Source organism: Stegostoma tigrinum, chromosome 13, assembly GCF_030684315.1.
Source record: "Stegostoma tigrinum isolate sSteTig4 chromosome 13, sSteTig4.hap1, whole genome shotgun sequence".
NCBI lineage: Eukaryota > Metazoa > Chordata > Chondrichthyes > Orectolobiformes > Stegostomatidae > Stegostoma > Stegostoma tigrinum.
Genome location: NC_081366.1, coordinates 28,402,580 through 28,423,594, shown reverse-complemented (window position 1 = coordinate 28,423,594; position 21,015 = coordinate 28,402,580). Strand labels below are relative to the sequence as shown.

At 38.7% G+C, this 21,015-nt stretch overlaps 1 protein-coding gene across 3 annotated transcripts in view; it reads left to right on the top strand.

The window, feature by feature from the left end:
- Nucleotides 1-20,625, top strand: part of LOC125458394 (follistatin-related protein 5-like) — a 526,135-nt gene extending 505,510 nt beyond the window's left edge. For all 3 annotated transcript variants that reach the window (XM_048543646.2, XM_048543648.2, XM_048543645.2), the window contains 4 exons: nucleotides 780-929; nucleotides 1,851-1,958; nucleotides 7,365-7,489; nucleotides 14,625-20,625. In XM_048543646.2, the coding sequence (XP_048399603.1) occupies nucleotides 780-929; nucleotides 1,851-1,958; nucleotides 7,365-7,489; nucleotides 14,625-15,324 (1,083 nt within the window). In that variant the 3' untranslated portion in view covers nucleotides 15,325-20,625. The remainder of the gene's footprint in view (nucleotides 1-779; nucleotides 930-1,850; nucleotides 1,959-7,364; nucleotides 7,490-14,624) is intronic.
- Nucleotides 20,626-21,015: the final 390 nt, after the last annotated feature.

Below are 21,015 nucleotides of genomic sequence, written 5' to 3'. Positions count from 1 at the left end.
TCTTTGCCAAAATCAGAGAATCAACAATCCATTCTAAAGAAAAATGGTGGCTGTCAAAACACACACCTGTCACTTACATCTTAATAAATCATTGTAGAAAACAAGCCTCTGAAGTAAATTAATTTATTTCAGAGAAAATATTATTTTTTGAGTCTCCTGCTTCAAGGACATTAAAGATGTGGTAAATTTACAGGATTATTGAAAGTACAAGATGCATTGTTAAGCACATGTTGATAAAACTTTTTTTATAATGAGATACGTTACATGTATTTTTATAATTATCTGTTCGCAACAGAAAAACATTTTGCCAATGAGTAAATACATCTATAATTATCTGAATATGTTATGCAATGTTACAGCTTGATTATATTGTGTGATAGTAAATATGTATTACATATTATTACATAAGACCAGTTTATATTAATGGTAATAATTCAAAATATATGTATAAATTGATAAATTAGATTTCTAAATTCCAATATGTAGTATATATATTTATTGCAAATAAAGGAATATTTTATGTAATAAGGATCTACTACAAGTTATATACATCTGTTAATGTTAGTCTACTCACAGTGTCCAAAAATTCTCATTTCTTCACATAGGATGCTTAATATAAGCCATATAATTTTTTGGATTGCAAAAAATTAAAAAAAATTTCCCAAATTAAATTAAATTTCCAAAATTGAGGTTAAACTAGTGACAAGAAGAACTTTTTTTTTCAAGTGTTAATGCATACATCCCTAATACCAAGATCAAAACCTTATCCTTCTTCATAGGAAGAGATTTGTCCCAGCAATGAACAGAAAACCACTCAAAAATGTATCTGGGCCTCTGCTGTCAACATAAGAGATAAGTACATCTATGTCTCCCAACCCACACAGAGTCGGCTTCTTATCATTGACATTCGATCCCAGAAGGTGTTACAGGTAACTTTAACTGATTAATCTAATGCATTAGATAGTAATTACAATGTTTAAGTTATAGGATTAATTGTGCCTAAGACCTTAGCAACATGAATTTGTATCCAATTAAGTTTGTCAGTGCAAAAATCTGGTGACAGATAATTGTATTAATCCAGTACTAAACTGATTTTGGCAGTCTTTCCCTTTGCTGCACACCATGCCATTGCTCTTTAAATGGCAGCTGGGCTCAAGACTGAGCAGAAGCAAATCTGTCACAGGAACTAGAAATGCCATATCAGTGTGGGAGGCAAGATACTCTTTTGAGTCGGCAACTAAGTAGAGGGATTGAGTAGTCTTTGAGTAATGCTACAGGGAGTTTTTGACAGTAAACTTTTTTTTTAAAATTATTGTTTCAAATCTATTAGCGCGTTAGCACTATTGGGTTTGAATTCAACCCAAAACTCATTGAGTGAAATACCTTATAGAAACAAAACACTAAATATGGAAATTGTAGCAGAATGCCATGTCAGAGCAAAGGATTTCAATTGTTTGTCCACCTAGAGACAAGATGTTACGACAATTTTATGTTGCAAACCATTACATTACTTCATCAGATTTGAACACTATCAAAATGTAGCTTAAACTTAAAAAAAAACTTTATTTCATGAAGAGAGCGCTTGATGCAAATCATGTTCTAAAGTAAAACTTTCAGCTGTTCGGTTATGGAGTAGTGGTAGTATTCCTACCTCTGAGCCAGAAGGCCGCGGTTCAAATTCCCCTTTCTCCCAAGGTGTGTATTGACATTACTAAACACATTGATTAAAAATATCTGCATAATTGAAATGCAGATACTCATCACCTCAAAATAGGTGTCAGTCTCTCCAAATATTTACTTAAGAAAAATCTCACACTCAATATAACTGCTGGTCTTTTTGTCTTTTGTAGGCTGTATCAACAGATCCTGTCCCAGTGAAATTGCAATATGACAAGTCACATGACCAAGTTTGGGTCCTTAGCTGGGGAGATGTAAGGAAAAGGAATCCTACTTTGCAGGTATGAGAGAGTTAGTATGTCCTCCTTTACCAGAGACAGAAAATTTATCTGACCTGAAATTAATGTTGATCAAACTTTGCAAGCAATATTTCTGTACAGATTTTTATTGATAAGGGAGACAAGATGTACGTGGAACAGCCTGGAAAGTAAGGTTAAGACTACATTCAGACAAGCCGTGAACTTATTGAGTGGAGGGGCAGGTAGCATGGAGATAGGATATAAAAAGCATTCATTCAGCGAGGACAGCAGAACTGCAAAGAGCGATCATTCAGCAAGGGAAGTGTGGCTGTAAAGAGTGAGACATCAGCAAGGAGAGGGAAGCTGTATAAAGTGAAACTTTAGGGAGAAGAGTGAATATAATGAGTAAGTCATCTCAATAAGGAGCAAATGGGGCATACAGAAGAAAATATATAAGACAGTGGGGAAGAGAAAGAGAAGTGTCGGGGGAGAGCAGGGTTCACAGGAGTAGAACAGGGTGTAGAAGAGGGCAAGATGTACAAGAGAGGAGAATGAAACAGAGAAGAGAGGGATGTACAGGAAAGCAGGGTATACATGAGAATGGGGTGTACAGAAGGAGAGGAGTACAGTAGCAGAGTGCAGTATACAGGGGAAAAGTAGGTTATTCAGGAGAACAGGATGGTCAGGAGAGAGTGTATGTGAGGAGAAAGGCATATCTCGGAGGAGAATCGGGTATACAGGATCATAATGGGTTGCACAGGAAGTGAACAGAACCTCAAATTGCAGAATCTCTGGATTATTACATGAACCTTAAGCATATTGGCACAGGAAAAATAAGGTGACAAGGTTAAGTGCAGCACTCAAAGACTGGTGTGGAAGAATAGAATTCTTTTCATAGGCACTGCCATTAATACCTGGAATACAAGCAGATTTCACTGGAATCATGCTGAGAAGTGTTCAGGAGAGTTATATAACGAGGGTGATACAGAGGTATTAAATTGAATAATGGGACTAAGGGATCATATAAGGAAAGTTGTTGTAAATTAAAGAAAAAAGACAAAGCAAAGAGAGCAGTAAGGATAATGATATGTCACACTTACCTCCTATGCACTTATATCTGTACACCCTATTCTCCCCTTCTACTCCAGTTCTTCTACTTTGTTTTGATTGTTGAGTACATTCAGATACAAAACCTTTAGTTCCATCATTTTACTGTGTTTACAGCCTTTTGCCTTATTGGCTGACATATTCCTAAGTTTGTGCACTATGTCCTCTCCTAACTGTTAGTTTGTTGTCTTTACCAAAATCTCTGCGTTTGTTTCAGTTTTTTGGCATCCACAATAGTTTGTGTTCATTTGTATATTCTGTCGCCTTATTTCAGGAGAGTTACAATTTCATTGGAAAATGTGCAGCGCAGGTTCATTTGATTGATACCGGAGATAAAATGATTGTGTTATGAGCAAAAGCTGGGCACTTTGGTCTTTACACATTGGAGTTTAGAAGAATGATGTGATCTTATTGAAAAGCATAAGATTTTGAACAGACGTGACAGGGTGGATGCTGGAAAGATGTTTCCCCTTTTTTGTAGAGTCTGGAACATCAGGACAATTTCAAGTAAGGTGTCTTCCATTTAAGATGGAGATGAAGACAATTTGTTCTCTCTGACCATCATGATTCTGTGGAATTTCCTTACCAGAAAGCAATATTGGTAGGTTCATTGAATATTTTCAAGGCAGAGTTCGATAGGTTGGTGATTGACAAGGCAGCCAAATGATACAGGGACTAAACAGGGAAATAGAGTTGAGGCCACAGTCAGATCATCCATAATCCCACCAAATTGGCAGAGCAGGGTTGAAACATCAAATAGGCTACTTCTTTTCCTACTTATTTCAGCAAATTGTTCCTAATTAATTTGTACAAAGTTATTCAAGATTCTTTCTTCCATTCATTCATGACATAGGTGGCTGTGAGAAGGCTGGCACTTATCACCTATCTGTGATTGTCCTTAAACAAGTAGTGGTGAGCCCCTTCTTGAATTGCTGCTGTCCGTGTAATATACGAACATTCACTGTGCTGTTATGGATGGAATTTCCAGAATACTTATCCAGCAATAAACAAGAATAGCAATATATTTCCAAATCAGGATGGTGTGAGAGACAAGGCGAGGAACTTAGAGGCGGTGATGTTTCCATTACCTGCTGACCTTATTCTTCTTGGTGGTAAGGTTTTGGGTTTTTGCAAGCAGCAGGTGGTGGGAATCTGTAACTCACTGCCTATAAGGGTGGTGCAGGCAGGATAGTATTAGCTCATAGGTGGCCCAGTGAAGAGGAACAAGTATGCATCCAGAACTTTGGCTAATGCAAAGCACAAATATACCTAAGTAGAGAATGAAGTCATATTTGGAGTCTGGAAGTTCCACCAATATCTTCAGGGACATAAATTTGTAATAATAACTGGCTGCAAACCCCTGCTAGGTCTACTTAAAGGCAGTGCCACCCATAATTTCAGGCTGAGTTCGTACACTAAATGCATGTAATTACAAGTTGGAATGCCATCCAGAGGACGAAATGTGGATGCATTGAGCCTCCTTCCACTGGCAGATAGACAGCCAGTGGTACCACTGGAAGAGCCCAGAATGGTTTTAAATTTTCTGAATGCACTTCCAATCACAGCTGACAATATCAGACATTGGATGCCGAAAGATCAGGTCCTGCCAAAATGGAAACAGCTGGTGGTGATGGGGTAAACCAAAGGGCAGTCACAACCAGAATTGTAACATTTTTGGTCTCAGAGATCACAGGTTGCATGTCATTACGGGAAGCAAGAGCGATTGCCCCGAGCAAAGGTCGTCGCCAGATACTGGCTGAACTCCATCAGGATCATCCAGAGGTTTCTAACAAGAAGATATGGATGAGAAGTTATGTCCGGTGGCCAAGATTAGATGTAGAAGTAGCCACATTGGTGAGGCACTTCCAAGAGAGCCAACAAGGACAGAAATTACTGCTGGCAGCTCCCCCACATTCCAGGAAATGACTGGGTAAACCAGGACTCAGTTACAATGAAGGTCCTATCACGAGCTCAATCTTCCTAATTATTGTGGATGCCCACTCAAAGTGGCTGGACGTCCATACAGTTCATTCATCGAACACAGGGACAATGATAGAAAAACTGCATATATCTTTTGCAATGCAATGCAAACTCCTGGAAGTGTTGGTCATAGACAACAGGCCATTATTTACGAGCAGGGAATTTGAGTATTTTCTAAAGTTGAATTATATTCAACATGTAAGGACAGCTCCATGCCATCCATCATCCAATGGACTGGCAGAAAGAGCAGACCAAACTTTGAAGGCAAGCTTAAAGAAACAGCCTACAGCTTCACTCGATATCAATCCATCCTGGTTCCTATTTGATTATAGGTCCATACCTTATGCAACTACCTTATGCAACCTTATGCTAATGGAGAGAAGACTCCGCATCAGATCAAATCTGATCTTCCCGGATCTGGAAGGAGGGTGAAACAGCATCAGGAATGTCAATGATGGACACACAGCTCCCCTAAGCAGGAGAGAGAGTTTACTTCAGGGGATGAAGATTGGTGTAGGAACCAAAGAATGGCCAATATGAGTAAGAAGCATGATTGAAACAAGGTCAGATCAAATGACGTATAATGTATAAAGTTTGAGTAGGTGAGATGGTCCTGAATCAGCACCACGTAAAAACTACAAACTTGCCAATGGTGCAGGTCAAAAATGTGCCCAGCTCCTTAACAGCCTTTCTGACTGCTCTGGAACTGTTGGTTCACCCTCTCCATTAAGTGTTCAATATACCTTGGAATCTGAGATGGATACAGCTGACTTTGTCACATCGATGCCTTTACTGCTGGAAGAAGAGAATGAATTTCTTCTGAGATGCTCCAGGCATGAAACACAAGCTGCTGTGCTTTACGCGCCACCCATATCCGAGGCATATTCGGACGAACCTGACCCAGTGCTGAAATGCCCCAAGAGGGTCTACAAAAAAAAGAACCAGCTTATGTCCTCGAACTCAGAGGGGGAGGAATGTTGTGATTGTAACAAGGTCAATCGGTTGGACCTCATAGAATACGGGTTCCCTGACTAGTGCTGCTAATCTAGTCCAGTTAGACAGCCTGGCTGCCAGATAAGAGCAGGAATGTCAGACATCCAGTTCACTCTAAGAGCTGGCTTTGAGGGATCTGAATCGGTGTCGACGACTCCCACATGTAAATAAAGGGTCAGTTAATGACTGTATACCGAGCTCTGTGGAGTTCCTTCAATCTGTTACTTTAGTTGTGTGAGTTAATAATTAATTGACGAATTGAATCAATAAGATTACACAGATATGACAGTGATGGTAGTGTACTGTTATGGCAAAATTGTAGGAATATATGGAATGCTTTTCCATCGCAGACAACCGTATCCAAAGTCAATTTCTGCAGTATGAGTGATATCAACTCACAGTTACCGAACTGGAGTCTGAATTTCAGACATTGTAGATCTTAGGGAGGAGGAGAATTACATTTTTTTTTCCCCAGGAGCAGTCACATTCCTTAAGCATGGTAGAACTTTATATTTGGTCAATAGTCAGGGGGAGAAGCTTCTACCTGAGCAGGCAGGTATAGGCAAGTAGTGATGGAAGAAGCTCAATCATTGACTTTGACAAACAAGTATAAGGTGCTTGTTACTATTGTGGATGAGGTGAAGGCTTGATACAGGCTGAATGGACAACCTGGCCATGGCACCATGGTGCAGGATGCCATTAAAATGGCAATAATAAAAAGGAATAATGTAGCAATAACAAGCAATGTAATAATGATTAGGACAGTATTGATGGGGGATAGATAATGTTCTCTAAACCATAATCAGGATTTCAGAGGGTTGTGTTGCCAGTCAGGTGCCAAGTTTGAGGACATGTTCTTGATCTTGGAGATGAACTTGGTGTGAGAAAGTGGTTGTGGTGGGGGATGGTTGGGGTGCTGGGAGTGACTCACTTTTGATGGCCCACAAGGAAACCAACAATCTAGGTAGAACTTGGAATGATTTTCTCTGAGAGAGGTTGAGGCATATGAGAAGTAATCTTGACTGACGAGAAACTTCTCCCACCCTTACTCCCTGTCATTGTTCTGTGTTGATAGGAATTACAGATTATTACATAATCCATTTGGCCACATTATGCCTTGGCCCTCAAACCCAGAACTGGGACATGAAACCAGAGATTCTCGCTTAGAGACAGAGGTACTACACTGCACCACATGGCTTAAAAGTTTGGAAACATACTTGGAAGTAATTATGTTAAGAAAGAAAATAGCCTGAAGAAATTAAAGTCACAAGGTAGATCTTAGAGATAAAAACATTGGAAACCCAAGCCTTAGCTTGGAGAAATATAGCTACATCTGTCCACTGATTTTTCTGCCTCTTGTTTTTCCAGGTCATCACTCAGGCAAGTGGAAATGGAGACCATCACACAATCCATACACAACCAGTTGGCAAACAGTTTGATCGGGTGGATGATTTTTTCATTCCTCCAACTAACCTCATCATCAATCACATCAGGTAGAATTCTATATATTTGTTTTACAGAGCAGTACATGTGCCATTGCAACCGGATTGTACATTTCTCACCAAGACTGTCTTGTATAGCAATAAGCTTGCTTTTATATTATACTAGAATGCAGTTTCATCCAAATACTTGGAGGGGAATGATTAATTTACTTCAAACTAAACATTATTTGTAATACCTGAAAAAACATTTTGTACATTACACTACTTAAAAATATTAATGAGGAATTTATGGATAATATTCAAGGCATGAAAAATTACTCCAGAAAGTATAAAATGATACATTAACACCTGTATAATACGTCGGCTTCACTCCATCTTAAATTCCAACCAATGATAGATCCAATGTTATCTCCCTTGCACATCTATGTCAATTTGCCATTATTCTACTAGCACTATGACGTTGTGGGTAACTCACATATTTGCACTTAACATGTAAAAATGATTGTGCAAAACAGCTTCAAGCAAGGAATACACAAAATAATTTCAGCATACTATGACAGGTTTTGATATTATCGATATCACAGAAACGACAGTGATGGTTTCCTAAAATGAAGAGAACAGGCAAAAGATATACTTGACCGTGTAGTATGTAGTACAGACTAAAATAAAGGTACCTTCATTATTAATTTCACTCCCAAGCAAAGCACAATTCCAGAAGCAATCTTTTGTTTGGAATGAATGGTGCAAAAAGTCAACTGTGGATTCATTTTGGAGACACTTGCATTGACAACAAGTAGAATGTTATTACATGAATCCAGGTAGCAAAATTCAAAATTGGTTTATGGAGGGTAGTTTGTTTAACTTTTGTCATTTATGGGTCCCAAATAAAGAGTAAATATTAAATTAGTTTTGAAGAGATAGCCAGAGCAAGTGATCAAAGCAAACATCAAATACCAGATGTAGAAACAATTCCAAATAAACATCATATTCAGATTATATCATGCTAAGGCACAAAATTAGTCAGGTGTACTCCGACTGTTTGTTATTACTAGGATTGGAGCTATCCATACCCTGGTGATTGCCTAGCAATGACCGAAGTATCTTCTGCACAATGACGTGATCTTTGTTCAGTTTGGTTTGTGGACTCTGAGCTACAGGGAAAGACTGGATAGGCTGGGGCTATTTCCCTGGAACATCAGAGGCTGAGGGGTGACTTCATAGAGGTTTATAAAATCATGGGGAGCATGGATAGCATGAAAAGCCAAGGCCTTTTTCCCAGGGCAGGGGAGTCCAAAACGAAAGGGCATAGGTTTAAGGTGAGAGGGCAAAGATTTAAAAAGGACCTAAGGGCAACTTTTTCACACAGAGGGTGGTGCGTATATGGAATGAGCTGCCAGAGGAGTTGATGGGGAATGGTTTAATTATGGCATTTGAAAGGCATCTGGATGGGTACATGAATGGGAAGGGTTTAAAATGAAATTTGCCAAATCCTGACAAATGGGACAAGATTAATTTAGGATGTCTGGTTGGTGTGGACAAGTTTGACAAAGGGTCTGCTTCTGTGCTGTACATTTCTATGACTCTATGATTCCTTTATTTTTCAAGATACTTATACTAAATACTTGTGCAATCTATTGGTAAATCTCTGCACATCAACAATCATGAAAAGATATGTTTGCAATTGATAATGCAAGACCAATTGATCATTGAATAAGTGTCCTCTCACTGGATTCACTCAGGGCTCCTGACAATCTCAGGACTCCATCCAGTTGCATGAATGGGATTCCTGTTGTGTGAACAGTCTGAGTGTCATCTCTGCTCATGGGAAATTATGTTGCTTCTCCCATTGCTCTCCTTAGTCCAATTTGTTGCTGACTCAAATTAACTCAGCTATGTATCCACAGAAACATAATCATTCCACATAGAATAACCTGCAGCTGATTACAGTATTCTAACAGTTCAGAATATATAGAGATAGAGCATGTTTATTTATTTTATTGAAACAGCAGACAACTGGTTTAATAAACTGTAGTCACATAATAGTACACCTTTAAGGTTATCAATCAACTTATCATTAATTCTGGATGTTCACAAAATGCTAATGTTGAAGCTACTTACTATTTTATTCTTGATGATTCTGAATTTGAAGTGAACACGAGCACATGTTGTTCCTGTTGCTTCCATTTGATGCAAAACACTTCTTCCATTGCATGGTAAACTTTCTGTTCACATCTAGTCAACAAACAAGCAGTCTTAGTTGATATGTTTAGTATCAGTGAAAAACCTGGCTGTTTATTTGACCTACATACCAATCAAACACTGCACCTAATTAGTCTACCCTGAATACTTCTTTATACTAACATCAGAGGATACTATTTTTGTTGAATTTTGCCAAGTAACTAATGCCGAAGTCAATGTGAAGGGTATGCAGATCAATCTGTTTATCACTAAGTCTTTCAGTTCCGTTGCTGAGCAACATAGGCTGAGTCAAAACTAACATAACATTGGAAGATGGTGATATAGTTGAAAATGGAATTGGTCTCAAATCTCACAGCTAGTGTTTACCCCTAGTCCTATGTTGTACAAATGTGCCCACATGTGAACCATAAATGATACATATAGGTGTGAGTAACATGACACCTCAATCCTGGATGACGTTATCACTGAAGTAAACTCATAGAATCATTCTGGAAGCAGGCCATGCAGCCTAGCGCCAACCCTCTGAAGATCATCCCAGCCCCCTTCACATCCCTCGGCACTATGAACAATTCAGCATGGCCAAATTCACCTAGCCTACACGTCTTTAGACTGTGGGAGGGAACTGAAGTACCCAGGGAAAACATGCAAACTCAACACAGCCATCTAAGGGTGGAATCGAACCCCAGTCTCTGGTGCTGTGAGGCTAATCAGCAGCATTGAGGAACAAGGGAAACAAGCAAGGGGCAGGACGACAGGAGCCAAAGGAACGTAAGAAGGAGAGCTCGGGTTTGGGGTTTGAGCAAGGTTCATATTGGATGTGAAAGGGCACCATATGAGAGGAGCTGTGTGGTATTAGGACCTGAGGACCAGTCCTCATCAGCCTAAATCTGTCAATCCTGTTGTTTGGCAGCATAAACTGGTATATTTGTGATGTAAGAAATCTGAGCCAAAACCACTATAAAACTATAAACTACTGTAATATTTTCAATGTTTTTACAAAACAGCTACAAAAGTGTTAAACATTGTTAAAAGTTTACAACAGTTTTTTTTAAAAAAATCCAAAATATGTTAAATTAGATTTTTAAAAATCTCAGGTGTCAATGAGTTGAAGACTGAGCTGAAAATGCTTGATGTTAATAGCAAGTGCCACTTTGCAAACCTTTTGTTCTGTTCATTTCCCTGGTACAATTCTCACCCTTACTCACTTGAATATGAGAGATAGAGACTTGAACAGAGAAGACAGACAACTGGTTAATCAGATCTGGCTGGACCATGTCAAGCGCTATTAGACCCTGCTTGTGTCTGCTGCAAAAAACTCAAAATTCAGAGATTGACCTGCAGTGCAGAGGTAACGCCCAGCTTCTTTGTTGCAAGCCATTTTCTTAAAACCCCTCTTCCTGTGCTCTCACCCATCAGCTCTGCAAATGGAAAGAGCTCATGGGGTACTTTGCTGCTGAGACTGAAATCATCCAACCCAGTGCCTCTGTCACTTCCCACCTTCGAAGTCATCAGCCAAAACACCACCTAAGAGCCTCATCCCAGCATTTCTCACTTTATTCTCCCGTTTGCCCCATGCCCTGTCTATGTTCCTCCTATGCATTGGAACCTGCTCTGTGGGTTTGACCCTATACCCACGACAAGCATTAGCATTTCTTCCTGGCTCCAACCTTAGGAACCCATTTGTTTTAAAACCGTCCTCTGTTCTCAGTTGCTTCCCCTGTCTCCATAGCACCTTTCATCTCAAACAACCAACCCAAAACATCTTTTCATTTCATACCCAAAATCTTTAACCATGTTGTCTCCTCTCAAACTTGTATTAATCCTTTCCTTCAATCCAATTCCATCCCTCCCACCCTGTTAACAGAGCTCTTAACAATGTCATAAATGGCATTCAGTATATGTGACCTTTGATGCAGTTGACCCCACCATCCTGCTCCAACATCTCTTCCATATCATTTCCCTCACTGCACTTGCCAGTTCCATTCTTATCTATCTAATCATAGCCAGAGAACAACAATGAAACCTGGTGTCCTCAATGAACTATTCATCCCATCCTATTATTCAACCACACACTACCCCTGAGAATCATCAACTAAAAGTGTAATGTCAATTTCCAAGGATATGATGGTGTCATCCAGCACCATCTCATCACCACCTCTCTCAACCCCACCAATGTCTCTGCATTTTCGTAAGGCTTGTCAAACAGTCAGAACTAGATCGCCAGAGCTCTGGTTAAATATTGGGTACTCTGAGACAACAGTCTTTAGTCCCTATCAAAACCTCTGCTCTGTCACCACCAAATCCATCACTCTTCCTGACAACTGTCCCAGGCTGGGCTAAACTCTTCACAAACCTGGCAGGGCATTTCACTTCAAGTTGAATTTGCAACTACATATCCCCACCACGACTGAACATCTATTTTCATCTCAATAACATCACTCAAAAATGTCCCATTTCAAACCTTCTGCTGCTGCAACTTTTATCCATGCGTTTAATAATGCTAACACACTGCCGGCACTTGAGATTATCCGAATCTTTACTGCCCTTGTCCTAACCAGGCACAGTGATAGTGATTGCCCCTGTTATCAGGATGGTATTTGACCAGGTATGACAAAAAGGAGCGCCAGCAAAAGTGGAATCAATGGAGATCAAGGAGAAAACTCTCCATTAGTTGTGTTCATACCTGGCACAAAAGAAGATGTGGATGTTAGACATCAGTCACCTCAATCCTGGGACATTTTTACAGGAGTTCCTCAGGGCAACATCCTGGTCAAGTTAGCTTCAGTGGCTTCGTGAATGATCATTGTTGCATCTTACAATTCAAAATGGGATGTTTTCTGATAATTAAACAATGTTCAACACCAGTCATGACTCCCCAGATACTGAAGCAGTCTTCCTGTATGCTGCAAGATTTAGAGAACATTGAGACTTCAGCTGATTGATGGCAAGTAACATCCACACTGGGCAATGACCATTTCCAACAAGAAAGAACTATTCATTTCTACTTGACACTCAATGGTATCCCTTGCTGAACTCCCACTATCAATATCCCTCGGCTTATCATTAACAATAAACTGAATTGGATTACCCACATGTAACCACATATAAACAGTATAGGCACAACATGCTGGAGATTCTGCCGTAACCATAAATCAGGGATGCCATGGAATGTTGTCCAATTTCCTAAATGAGTATAACTCCAATAACACTCAAGAATCTTGACACCATCCATGATAAAGCTGCTTCCGTGATTGACACCTTTAATGTTCACTCCCTCCATTAATGGTCCGCAGTGTGTACCATCTACAAGATCACTTCAGAGAATCAATAAGATTCCTCCATCGGTATCTTCCAAACCAGCAACCTCTGCCACCTAGAAGGATAAGAGCAGTTGATGCGTGGGAGCACTATTCCCTACAAGTTCCCTCTGAAGAAATCACAGTAAACGGCAACAAAGATCAGACAGCAGCTTTCAAACACATGATCACTTGATCCAGAAGGACAAGGGCAGCAATGTATAGGAACACCATCACCTGCAAACTCCCCTGTAAGCCACTCACCATCCTGACTTGGAAATATATTGCTATGACTTCACTGTCACTGGGTCAAAATCCTGGAACCCCCTCCCTGAGGGCATTGTGGATCAATCTACACAGTGTGGACTCCAGATTCAAGAAGGCAGCTCATCACCACCTTCAACGGCAAGTAGAGATGTGCAATAAATGCTGGCCAGCTAACAATGCCCACTTCCCATGAGTAAATGAATAATTCCTCATTTTAATCACTGCACCATTAATGATTTCAGTTGCCTAGCTCCCATTATTTGGAATTCTGTCTCTACACATCTCTGCCTCTTTCCCTTGATCTCTTCCTTTAACATTCCTTAAAACCTACATCTTTGACAAAGCTTTTGGTCATCAGCCCTAATATTTCTTTAAGTGCTTCAGTGTTATTATATTGTTTCATATTGACCCCGAGAAGCACCTTAGGATGTCTTTGCTACATGAAAGGAACTGTTTAGGTACAAATTATTGCTATTCTTGAGGAGAAATTTCTTCACCCAGAGAATGATGACCCTGTGGAATTCCCTGCCACAGGAAATTGGTGATGCCAAAACATTGAAAAGATGTAAACATAGATCTTAGTACTAAAGGGATCAAAGGCTCTGTGGAGAAAGCAGGACCAGGATACTGAGTTGAATGATCAGCTATAATCATAAAGCATGGCAAAGCTTTCAAAGGGCTGAATGGCCTATTCCTGTTCCTTTATGTTTCTAATATGAGAAGTTGGTGAAAGCAGATTCTACAAATAGTTCCTTAATCGAGTATGAAAAACCGACTGAGTTATGGATTACAGTGGCCATGTTTACTAAGCATGACTAATCTTTCAAAGAGCACGTTGAAATAAGATGAGCCTCGTGGTCTCCTTTTGTGTTTTATGTTTAAATTATTCTATAGTTCTATGATTTTGCTATTTAAAAATCTCTCAGTTAAGCCTAATATCAGGTAGCAGTTGTTTTAGAACGTAAGAAAGAACCTGTAAGACAACCAATTAAATATGATTTTATCAAAGAAAAAGCATTTACCAAATATATCACTTCACATTTTGATCCTTGATTTTTAATTGATGTGTCTCCTTTCTAACTGCAGCCTGAGCAGAAATAAATGGAAACCCTAATGATAATTCTTATCCATTGTAGATTGCAATGTTAAGCTACAATTGTTGTGAGAGTAGGGATGCTAATTCATGAGGATGGAACTGTGGGGAAACAGCAGTTTCTCTTGCCCAGAGAACCTTAGCCATGGTGAAGAGCCATGGAAATGACAGAAGAGTTATATTTTTACAGGATTTTCCTAGGCTCTGTTACCATAGTGACAGCTAATTAACATAAATAAAGAAATTCAGCTCTCCACATATTTATTTTCTCACTCTTTTCTACAAAATGTTTAATTCTTGATTCAATTTGTGTTTTGATTTTCTATTTTAGATTTGGATTTATTCTTCACAAATCAGAAGCTGTACTTCACAAAATCGATCTAGAGACTATGGTCTACATTAAAACAATCAGCTTGAAAAACTACAGCTGCATTCCACAAGCAATGGCCTATACTCACCTGGGTGGCTATTATTTTATTACTTGTTTGGCAAATGGCTCAACTTCTCAGCCACAGATCATCTTAGACAGTGTTACTGATTCTCTAATCGGATACAATGATGAAGTGTCAGGTAGACCATATATCTCCCCTGATGGGCACTACCTTGTCAGCACAGATGACGACAAGGGGTTGATTAGAGTCCAATCTATTAGCTACCGGGGTGAGATCAAGTCTACATTTAATATTACTACCAATCTACACATTGTTGATGTGATCTTTCAGCCATCCTTCACAGAAGCCAACCAATATTACATCTATGCTAGTTCTCGTCTCCAAACAGATCTGCTATTCCTGGAGCTCTCCACAGGCCATGTTAACATCATTAGGGGTGTAAAGGATCCCATCGAACAGAATGACTGGCTGTGGAATAACAACAATAGGGTAGTAGTAGGCAGTGGCCTATTTGGACAGCACCTTGTTACCCCATCAAAGGATTCCCTGTTCATTATAGGTGCAAGACAAAACAAATTAAACTGTGAGATATCCAACATTATACGAGGCAACACAATCGTGTGGGTTGGGGAAGCATGAGAGGCTACAGAGTGGAGCTTATATCTATCCAATGACCTGTTACACTGCTTTTAAGACAACTGTACAGTTAACATCTGCATTTTTTACACTGAAAAGCAATCTTAATGTGCACAACTATGTTGCTGAACTTAACAGTGTTTTGAACATTATTAACGTGAGTGTTAGGATGCAACTCTTGGTTGAATGATAAATTAATCCTTTAAGTGTTAACCTTTTTTGTTTTGTAAATCACTTAGTGTCTGTCCCATTTCTGCAAAAAAGATGTATATTTTCTATAACTTTCACTGTGGACTACCATAAATGTGGAGTAAAAGACTAAATGAGCAACAAGGTATTTCTTTTCACAGTCCTTTTGCAGTCTAGAAACTAAAATTGTTGTTATTACAAACTTATTTTGAAATCAATCTTATTGTTCCACTCCTTTTAATTCAAGTGAAATTGCCATATGACAGCGCTCAAAGGATCACAAAGCAAAAAACAATAAAGGTCCAAGTTGATTGGAATTATTCAGTTAATTGTTGTTTAAATAGTTGCCTTTACCCCACTAATCCAGTGACTCTCTTAATATGTTTTATCAATGTAGATGGTGTGATCTTCTACATTGTATAAATTTGCTTCTGTAGCTTTGTGCCATATGGTGATATACAGTCCTAAAATGACAGAGCTAGACACGAGTGTGGTGATAAATTCACACTATTGTCAATGCATTAATTAACACTTATGCTGTATGAGCATTGCTTAGTGCTGGATGAGTGGACTTACGTAAAATTTCCACAGTTTTTTAAACACAGATGTAATGATGACTGTGGTATCTGAAAGTACAATTCCAATTAGCAGAATGTTGAAATTGCCCTGAATTCAATTTAACATCCAGCTCACCTTAAAACATTAGACAATCATCACTGAGCACATCTCCCCAGTGGCTTTGAAATGTCCCCTTGCAACTGATCAGGCAACTTTTTTCCCAGTCAAAAGACATTGAATACCTTTTTATCATATGTAAAGAAACCACTGACTTTTTCCTTGCCTACACTGCTCCAAGAAAATGCAATTTGAAAACTTATCTTTTCACCAAGTCTAATAACTACCTAAGGGAAACAAAAGTGAACATTTCAACCAAAGGGCAATGGAATTCTGCAGGGTTTCTTCAAGCTTAAGTACATTCTTTGTTTTCCAGAAGTAAGATTCTTTTAATGCTGTATGTGGCGCTGTTTCATGGAACTATGGGTCTCCCCATTTCATTTGCTATTACAGTCTCAGAATGAACAGTTGGAATACACCTGATTTAATAAACGTGCAACTGAAAGATAAAGTTTATACAGAAACTGACTAGAAATGAGCTTTTCTGCTTTCCTAGCATATTATAATAAAGGTCAAATATGTAATTGAAAATACTGTATAGTATAACATAATAATTTAGGACTTTTTTTCATTTTTGTTCTCATAAGTACGATTACCAAAGTTTTGTAGATAGCAACCACAAAACCTTGACAATTATGGTATATGGCTTTATGACATTATTATGCATATCATTAATATTTTGTGCATTTACACAACCAAAAATAACATCATACAAGGTCGATCTAAGTTTGTAATATTCCCAACTAAAATATTTGCCACACCTTTTCCATTATCAGTCAATGACCACTGTCTGGCATTGAACAATTTTAGCTCTTTAACACAGTACTGAGGATTAAAGTGTAAACTGAAGCTCAGTATTTGAGAAGTACACTAAAGATGGATGAGATTTTCCCAGAGTTGACTATAACAAATATTGATTGAGAATGTGCAGTGAACAAATATAATGATCCAAACATCCACAAACAGTTTGGGAACCATTAAAGTACGCAAATGCCACATGTGAAAAACAACAGTATAAACTGCATTGTCAGTTTAGTTGTAGGGTTGGGACTTGGGATTTCAACTGCACAATGTGAAAAGCAAATATCAGCAAGCACATAGTGATCTTTTACTGACCAATAAAAATCACAAGAGGATAAATGGAACTTTCATCCTTTTATATTTGTCCAATTCTCTGCTCCGTGAATTATGTTTCCCCTTTCCTCCTCCTCCTACATCAAAGCCTTCCTGCCGAAAGGACAAGACAGAAAAGCTCGCAGTGAGAGCTCTCTTTATTCCTCTTGGGAATTAGCCAGCATCAGCTCAGTGTTTCCTGCGCACTGAGAAATTTGTTAGATGGGCAAATTCTTGATTCAAGCTGGAATAAAATGACCAATAAATAGGTAACCCTCCTCCATTGCAGTGTAGGGACAGAATACATGCAGAGGAACCATGTTCCACTCAAGATATACAAAGGTGACTCAATGAAAGATTTTCATATGAAAAATGTTAGTCCACAGCATGGAACCAAACATTCTAATACCATTTTTCAAGGGCAATTTTTAAGATGTGATAGACTCATAGATGTGTACAATACAGAAGAAGGAATTTGAACCATCATGTCTGCACTGGTCAGCAAAGATCTGACTATGCTAATTCCATTTTCCAGATCTTGGCCCATGGTTCTGGAGGTTATGTCAGTGCAAGTGAATATCTAAATACTACTTAAATGTTACAAGAGTTTCTGATTCAACTATCATTTCAAGCAGTGAGTCCCAAACACCCAACACCCTGCAGGTGACAATATTCTCCTCAACTATCCTCTTAGCCTTATACCTCTTATTAAATCTATGCCCCCCCAGTCATTAACGCTTCTACTAATTGAAAAAAGTGCCTTCTTAATTACCTTATCAATAACTCTCAGACACCTTTATTAGGACCCCCTCGACCTTTGCTACTCAGAGGAAAGCAACTGCAGCTTATTCAATCTTTCCTTAGAGCTCAGACCCTTGACTCTGGGCAGCATCCTGCTAAATCTTCTCTGCACCCTTTCTGGTGCATTCACATCCTTCCTATAATGCGATGACCAGACTGCATACAATACTCCAGTTGTGCTGAACTAGCATTTTATGCAATTCCACAATTATCTTTTTGCTGTTGCATTCTATGCCTCAACTAATAAAGACAAATATCTCAGTAAGTCTTCTTAAGCCCCTTTTCCACCTGTCCTGCTACCTTCGGAGATCTATGAATATTCATGCTAAAGTCCCTCTGAACATTGGTATTTTTCAGGATCTGGCCATTTATAGTTTAATCCCTAGCCATGCTAACCCTTCCTAAGAACATTACCTCACACTCGTCTAGTGAGATGCCACAGCTCTGCAGTTTGCAACAATCCCCCTCACTTCTTCCCACCACATGATCATCATGTCACGTGTGAACATCCTGATCATTCACTCTACACTTAAATTTTATTTATTAACATATACCACAACCAGCAAGGGCACTGACACCAAATCCTACTGATCCCCAATGAAATTCACAATAAAATAATCATCCCTGTTTCCTGCCTCTCAGCCCATTTTGGATCTAATGTATCACTTTGCCTTAGATCCCATGGGCTGTTATTTTCTTGACCATTAGGAACTTAACAAAAGCCTTGCTAAAGTCCATGTAGATCACAGCAGCCCTGGTTGCCTCCTCAAATCAACTGCGCAAGGTTGTCAAACACAACCTCCTCATAACAAATTCTTGCTCCCTGTCCCTAATACATTCATGTCTCTCCAAGTGGAGATATATTCTATCCCTCAGAATTCTTTCTAATAACTTCCCACCACTGAGATTGAACTGACTGGCTTGTAATTTCCTCCTGTTTTGTTCATAATGGGACAATGTTGGTTGTCGTCCAGTTGTCTGATACCTCACTTTTGACTAAAGAGGATCTGGAAGTTATTGCCAAGATCTCTGCTGTCGTCTGCCTTGCCTCCATTAGCCCAGGGTACCTCTCCTCCAGGCCTGCAGAGTTATCTACTGCAAAGCCTACTGGTACCTCCTCTCTGTTTATGTTTATTCCTTCTAACATTGCACAGTCATCCATCTGATACCTGCACCTACAGCATACTTTTTCATTTATGAAGACTGATGCAAACTATTCATTGAGGACTCTGTACACATATTTTGGGTCCACACATATTAAAATTAGAGGCTATAATGAACCCTAGTCATTGCCTAATTATTCACTTGCTCATTTTTTTTTTGAAACAATTTTGTGTTTTCTTTTCTTCAACTTGAACTCTTTCAACTTTCATAATTTTCCTTTAAGACCCACCCCCAGCCCATTTTTATTCTCTTCTGGGGACTCTGCCATAGTGAACTCTTAATTTCTGGCATAAAGTTCTATTTATTTTTACTGCTACCTTTATGTCCTTTGATAGGTTCTCAGGTCTTGGTGTCTTCCTTTTTACAGGAACTTATTTGCCCTCAACTCTCACTCATTCAACTTTAAATGTTCTATGACATTTTTATCTTCAAGTAGCAACTTTCAGGCCACTTGGGCCAAATGTACCTTATCCTAGTAAATTAACCTCTTCTCAGTTTAGAATTTTTATTCCTGGCCTATCCTTATCCTTTTTTCATAACTATCCTAAATTTAACTGAGTTATGGTCACTATCTCCAAAATGTCCACCCACTGATGTAGCTGCCCAGCCTCATTTATGAATATGACATCCAAAACTGCCCCATTCCTTGTTGGGCTTCCTATGTACTAGCTAAAAAAATTTCTTGGATATGATTTCAGAATTTTGCTGCCTCTATACTGTGATGTAAGGTGTATGATTTATATATATATATCAATATAATTTATTTTTGTGTGTGGATTTGAGATAGTGGCATGTGGGTTTTGGTCTGTGTGTCTGAAGGGAGCTTAAGGATTAACTTGTAAGTATTTCTGTAGCCATGGTGAATTTTTCAAAGGTCAGTCTAAGAGAGATAGTTTTTGAAGGCAAATTGGAAATTGTTGACATTAGAAGTGTAGCATGAAAAGAAAGCTTTTGAGTTTCAGTTTGGCAGTTTTCTAGAAGTCTCGGCTGAAGTTGGATGTGTAAAACAGTTGCTTCTCATGAAAGGAGAAGGTTTAGAACTATTGAGAAATAGATTACCATCAGTGTATGCAGTTTAATTTGAAAGCTTGGTTTCAATCCTAAAAGAGTTATTTGAACCTGAAAGAGTCTAAGCTTACATGTTTGAACTCTGCAGGAAGAGCCTTGCATGTTCTCAAGGTGGGGAATTGAAACTAATTAATTTAATCCCTATAGATGCAAAAGAGAGGGGATGTCTCTCGGATGTGAATCCTGAGGTTTTGTGGAGATTAATGAAATTGTATTTCACAGTGTATTTTTACGTCTTTAAACTGTGTTATATGTGAATAGTTTGTTTTTTTTATTTTATCTTACTTTCTTTCACGGAATAAACTTTTGTTTTATTGTTAAAACCAAATCTGCAGCATTGTGTGTTTGTATTTCTGTGAAAGACGACCTCAGTAAAACCAAAACAAATGAAATAAGATTTTTCAAGCCAGATTTCAGTCCAGGATCAGACTTGTCCAATTATAACATCGGCTCTGATCCAAATATTACCTTCCATACTAAAACTTATCCCAGTTAATATCTGGATAGTTAAAATCTCTTACTGTTACAGCCTTACTGTTACTACAATCCTGTGAAACTTGATTACAGATTTGATGCTCTATGACTCCCTGACTGTTTGAGGACCTACAGTACATGCTCAACAATATCTTCCCCTTTTGTATTTCTTTTATTGCTACTCAAATGACTTTATTTAATGAACGGACA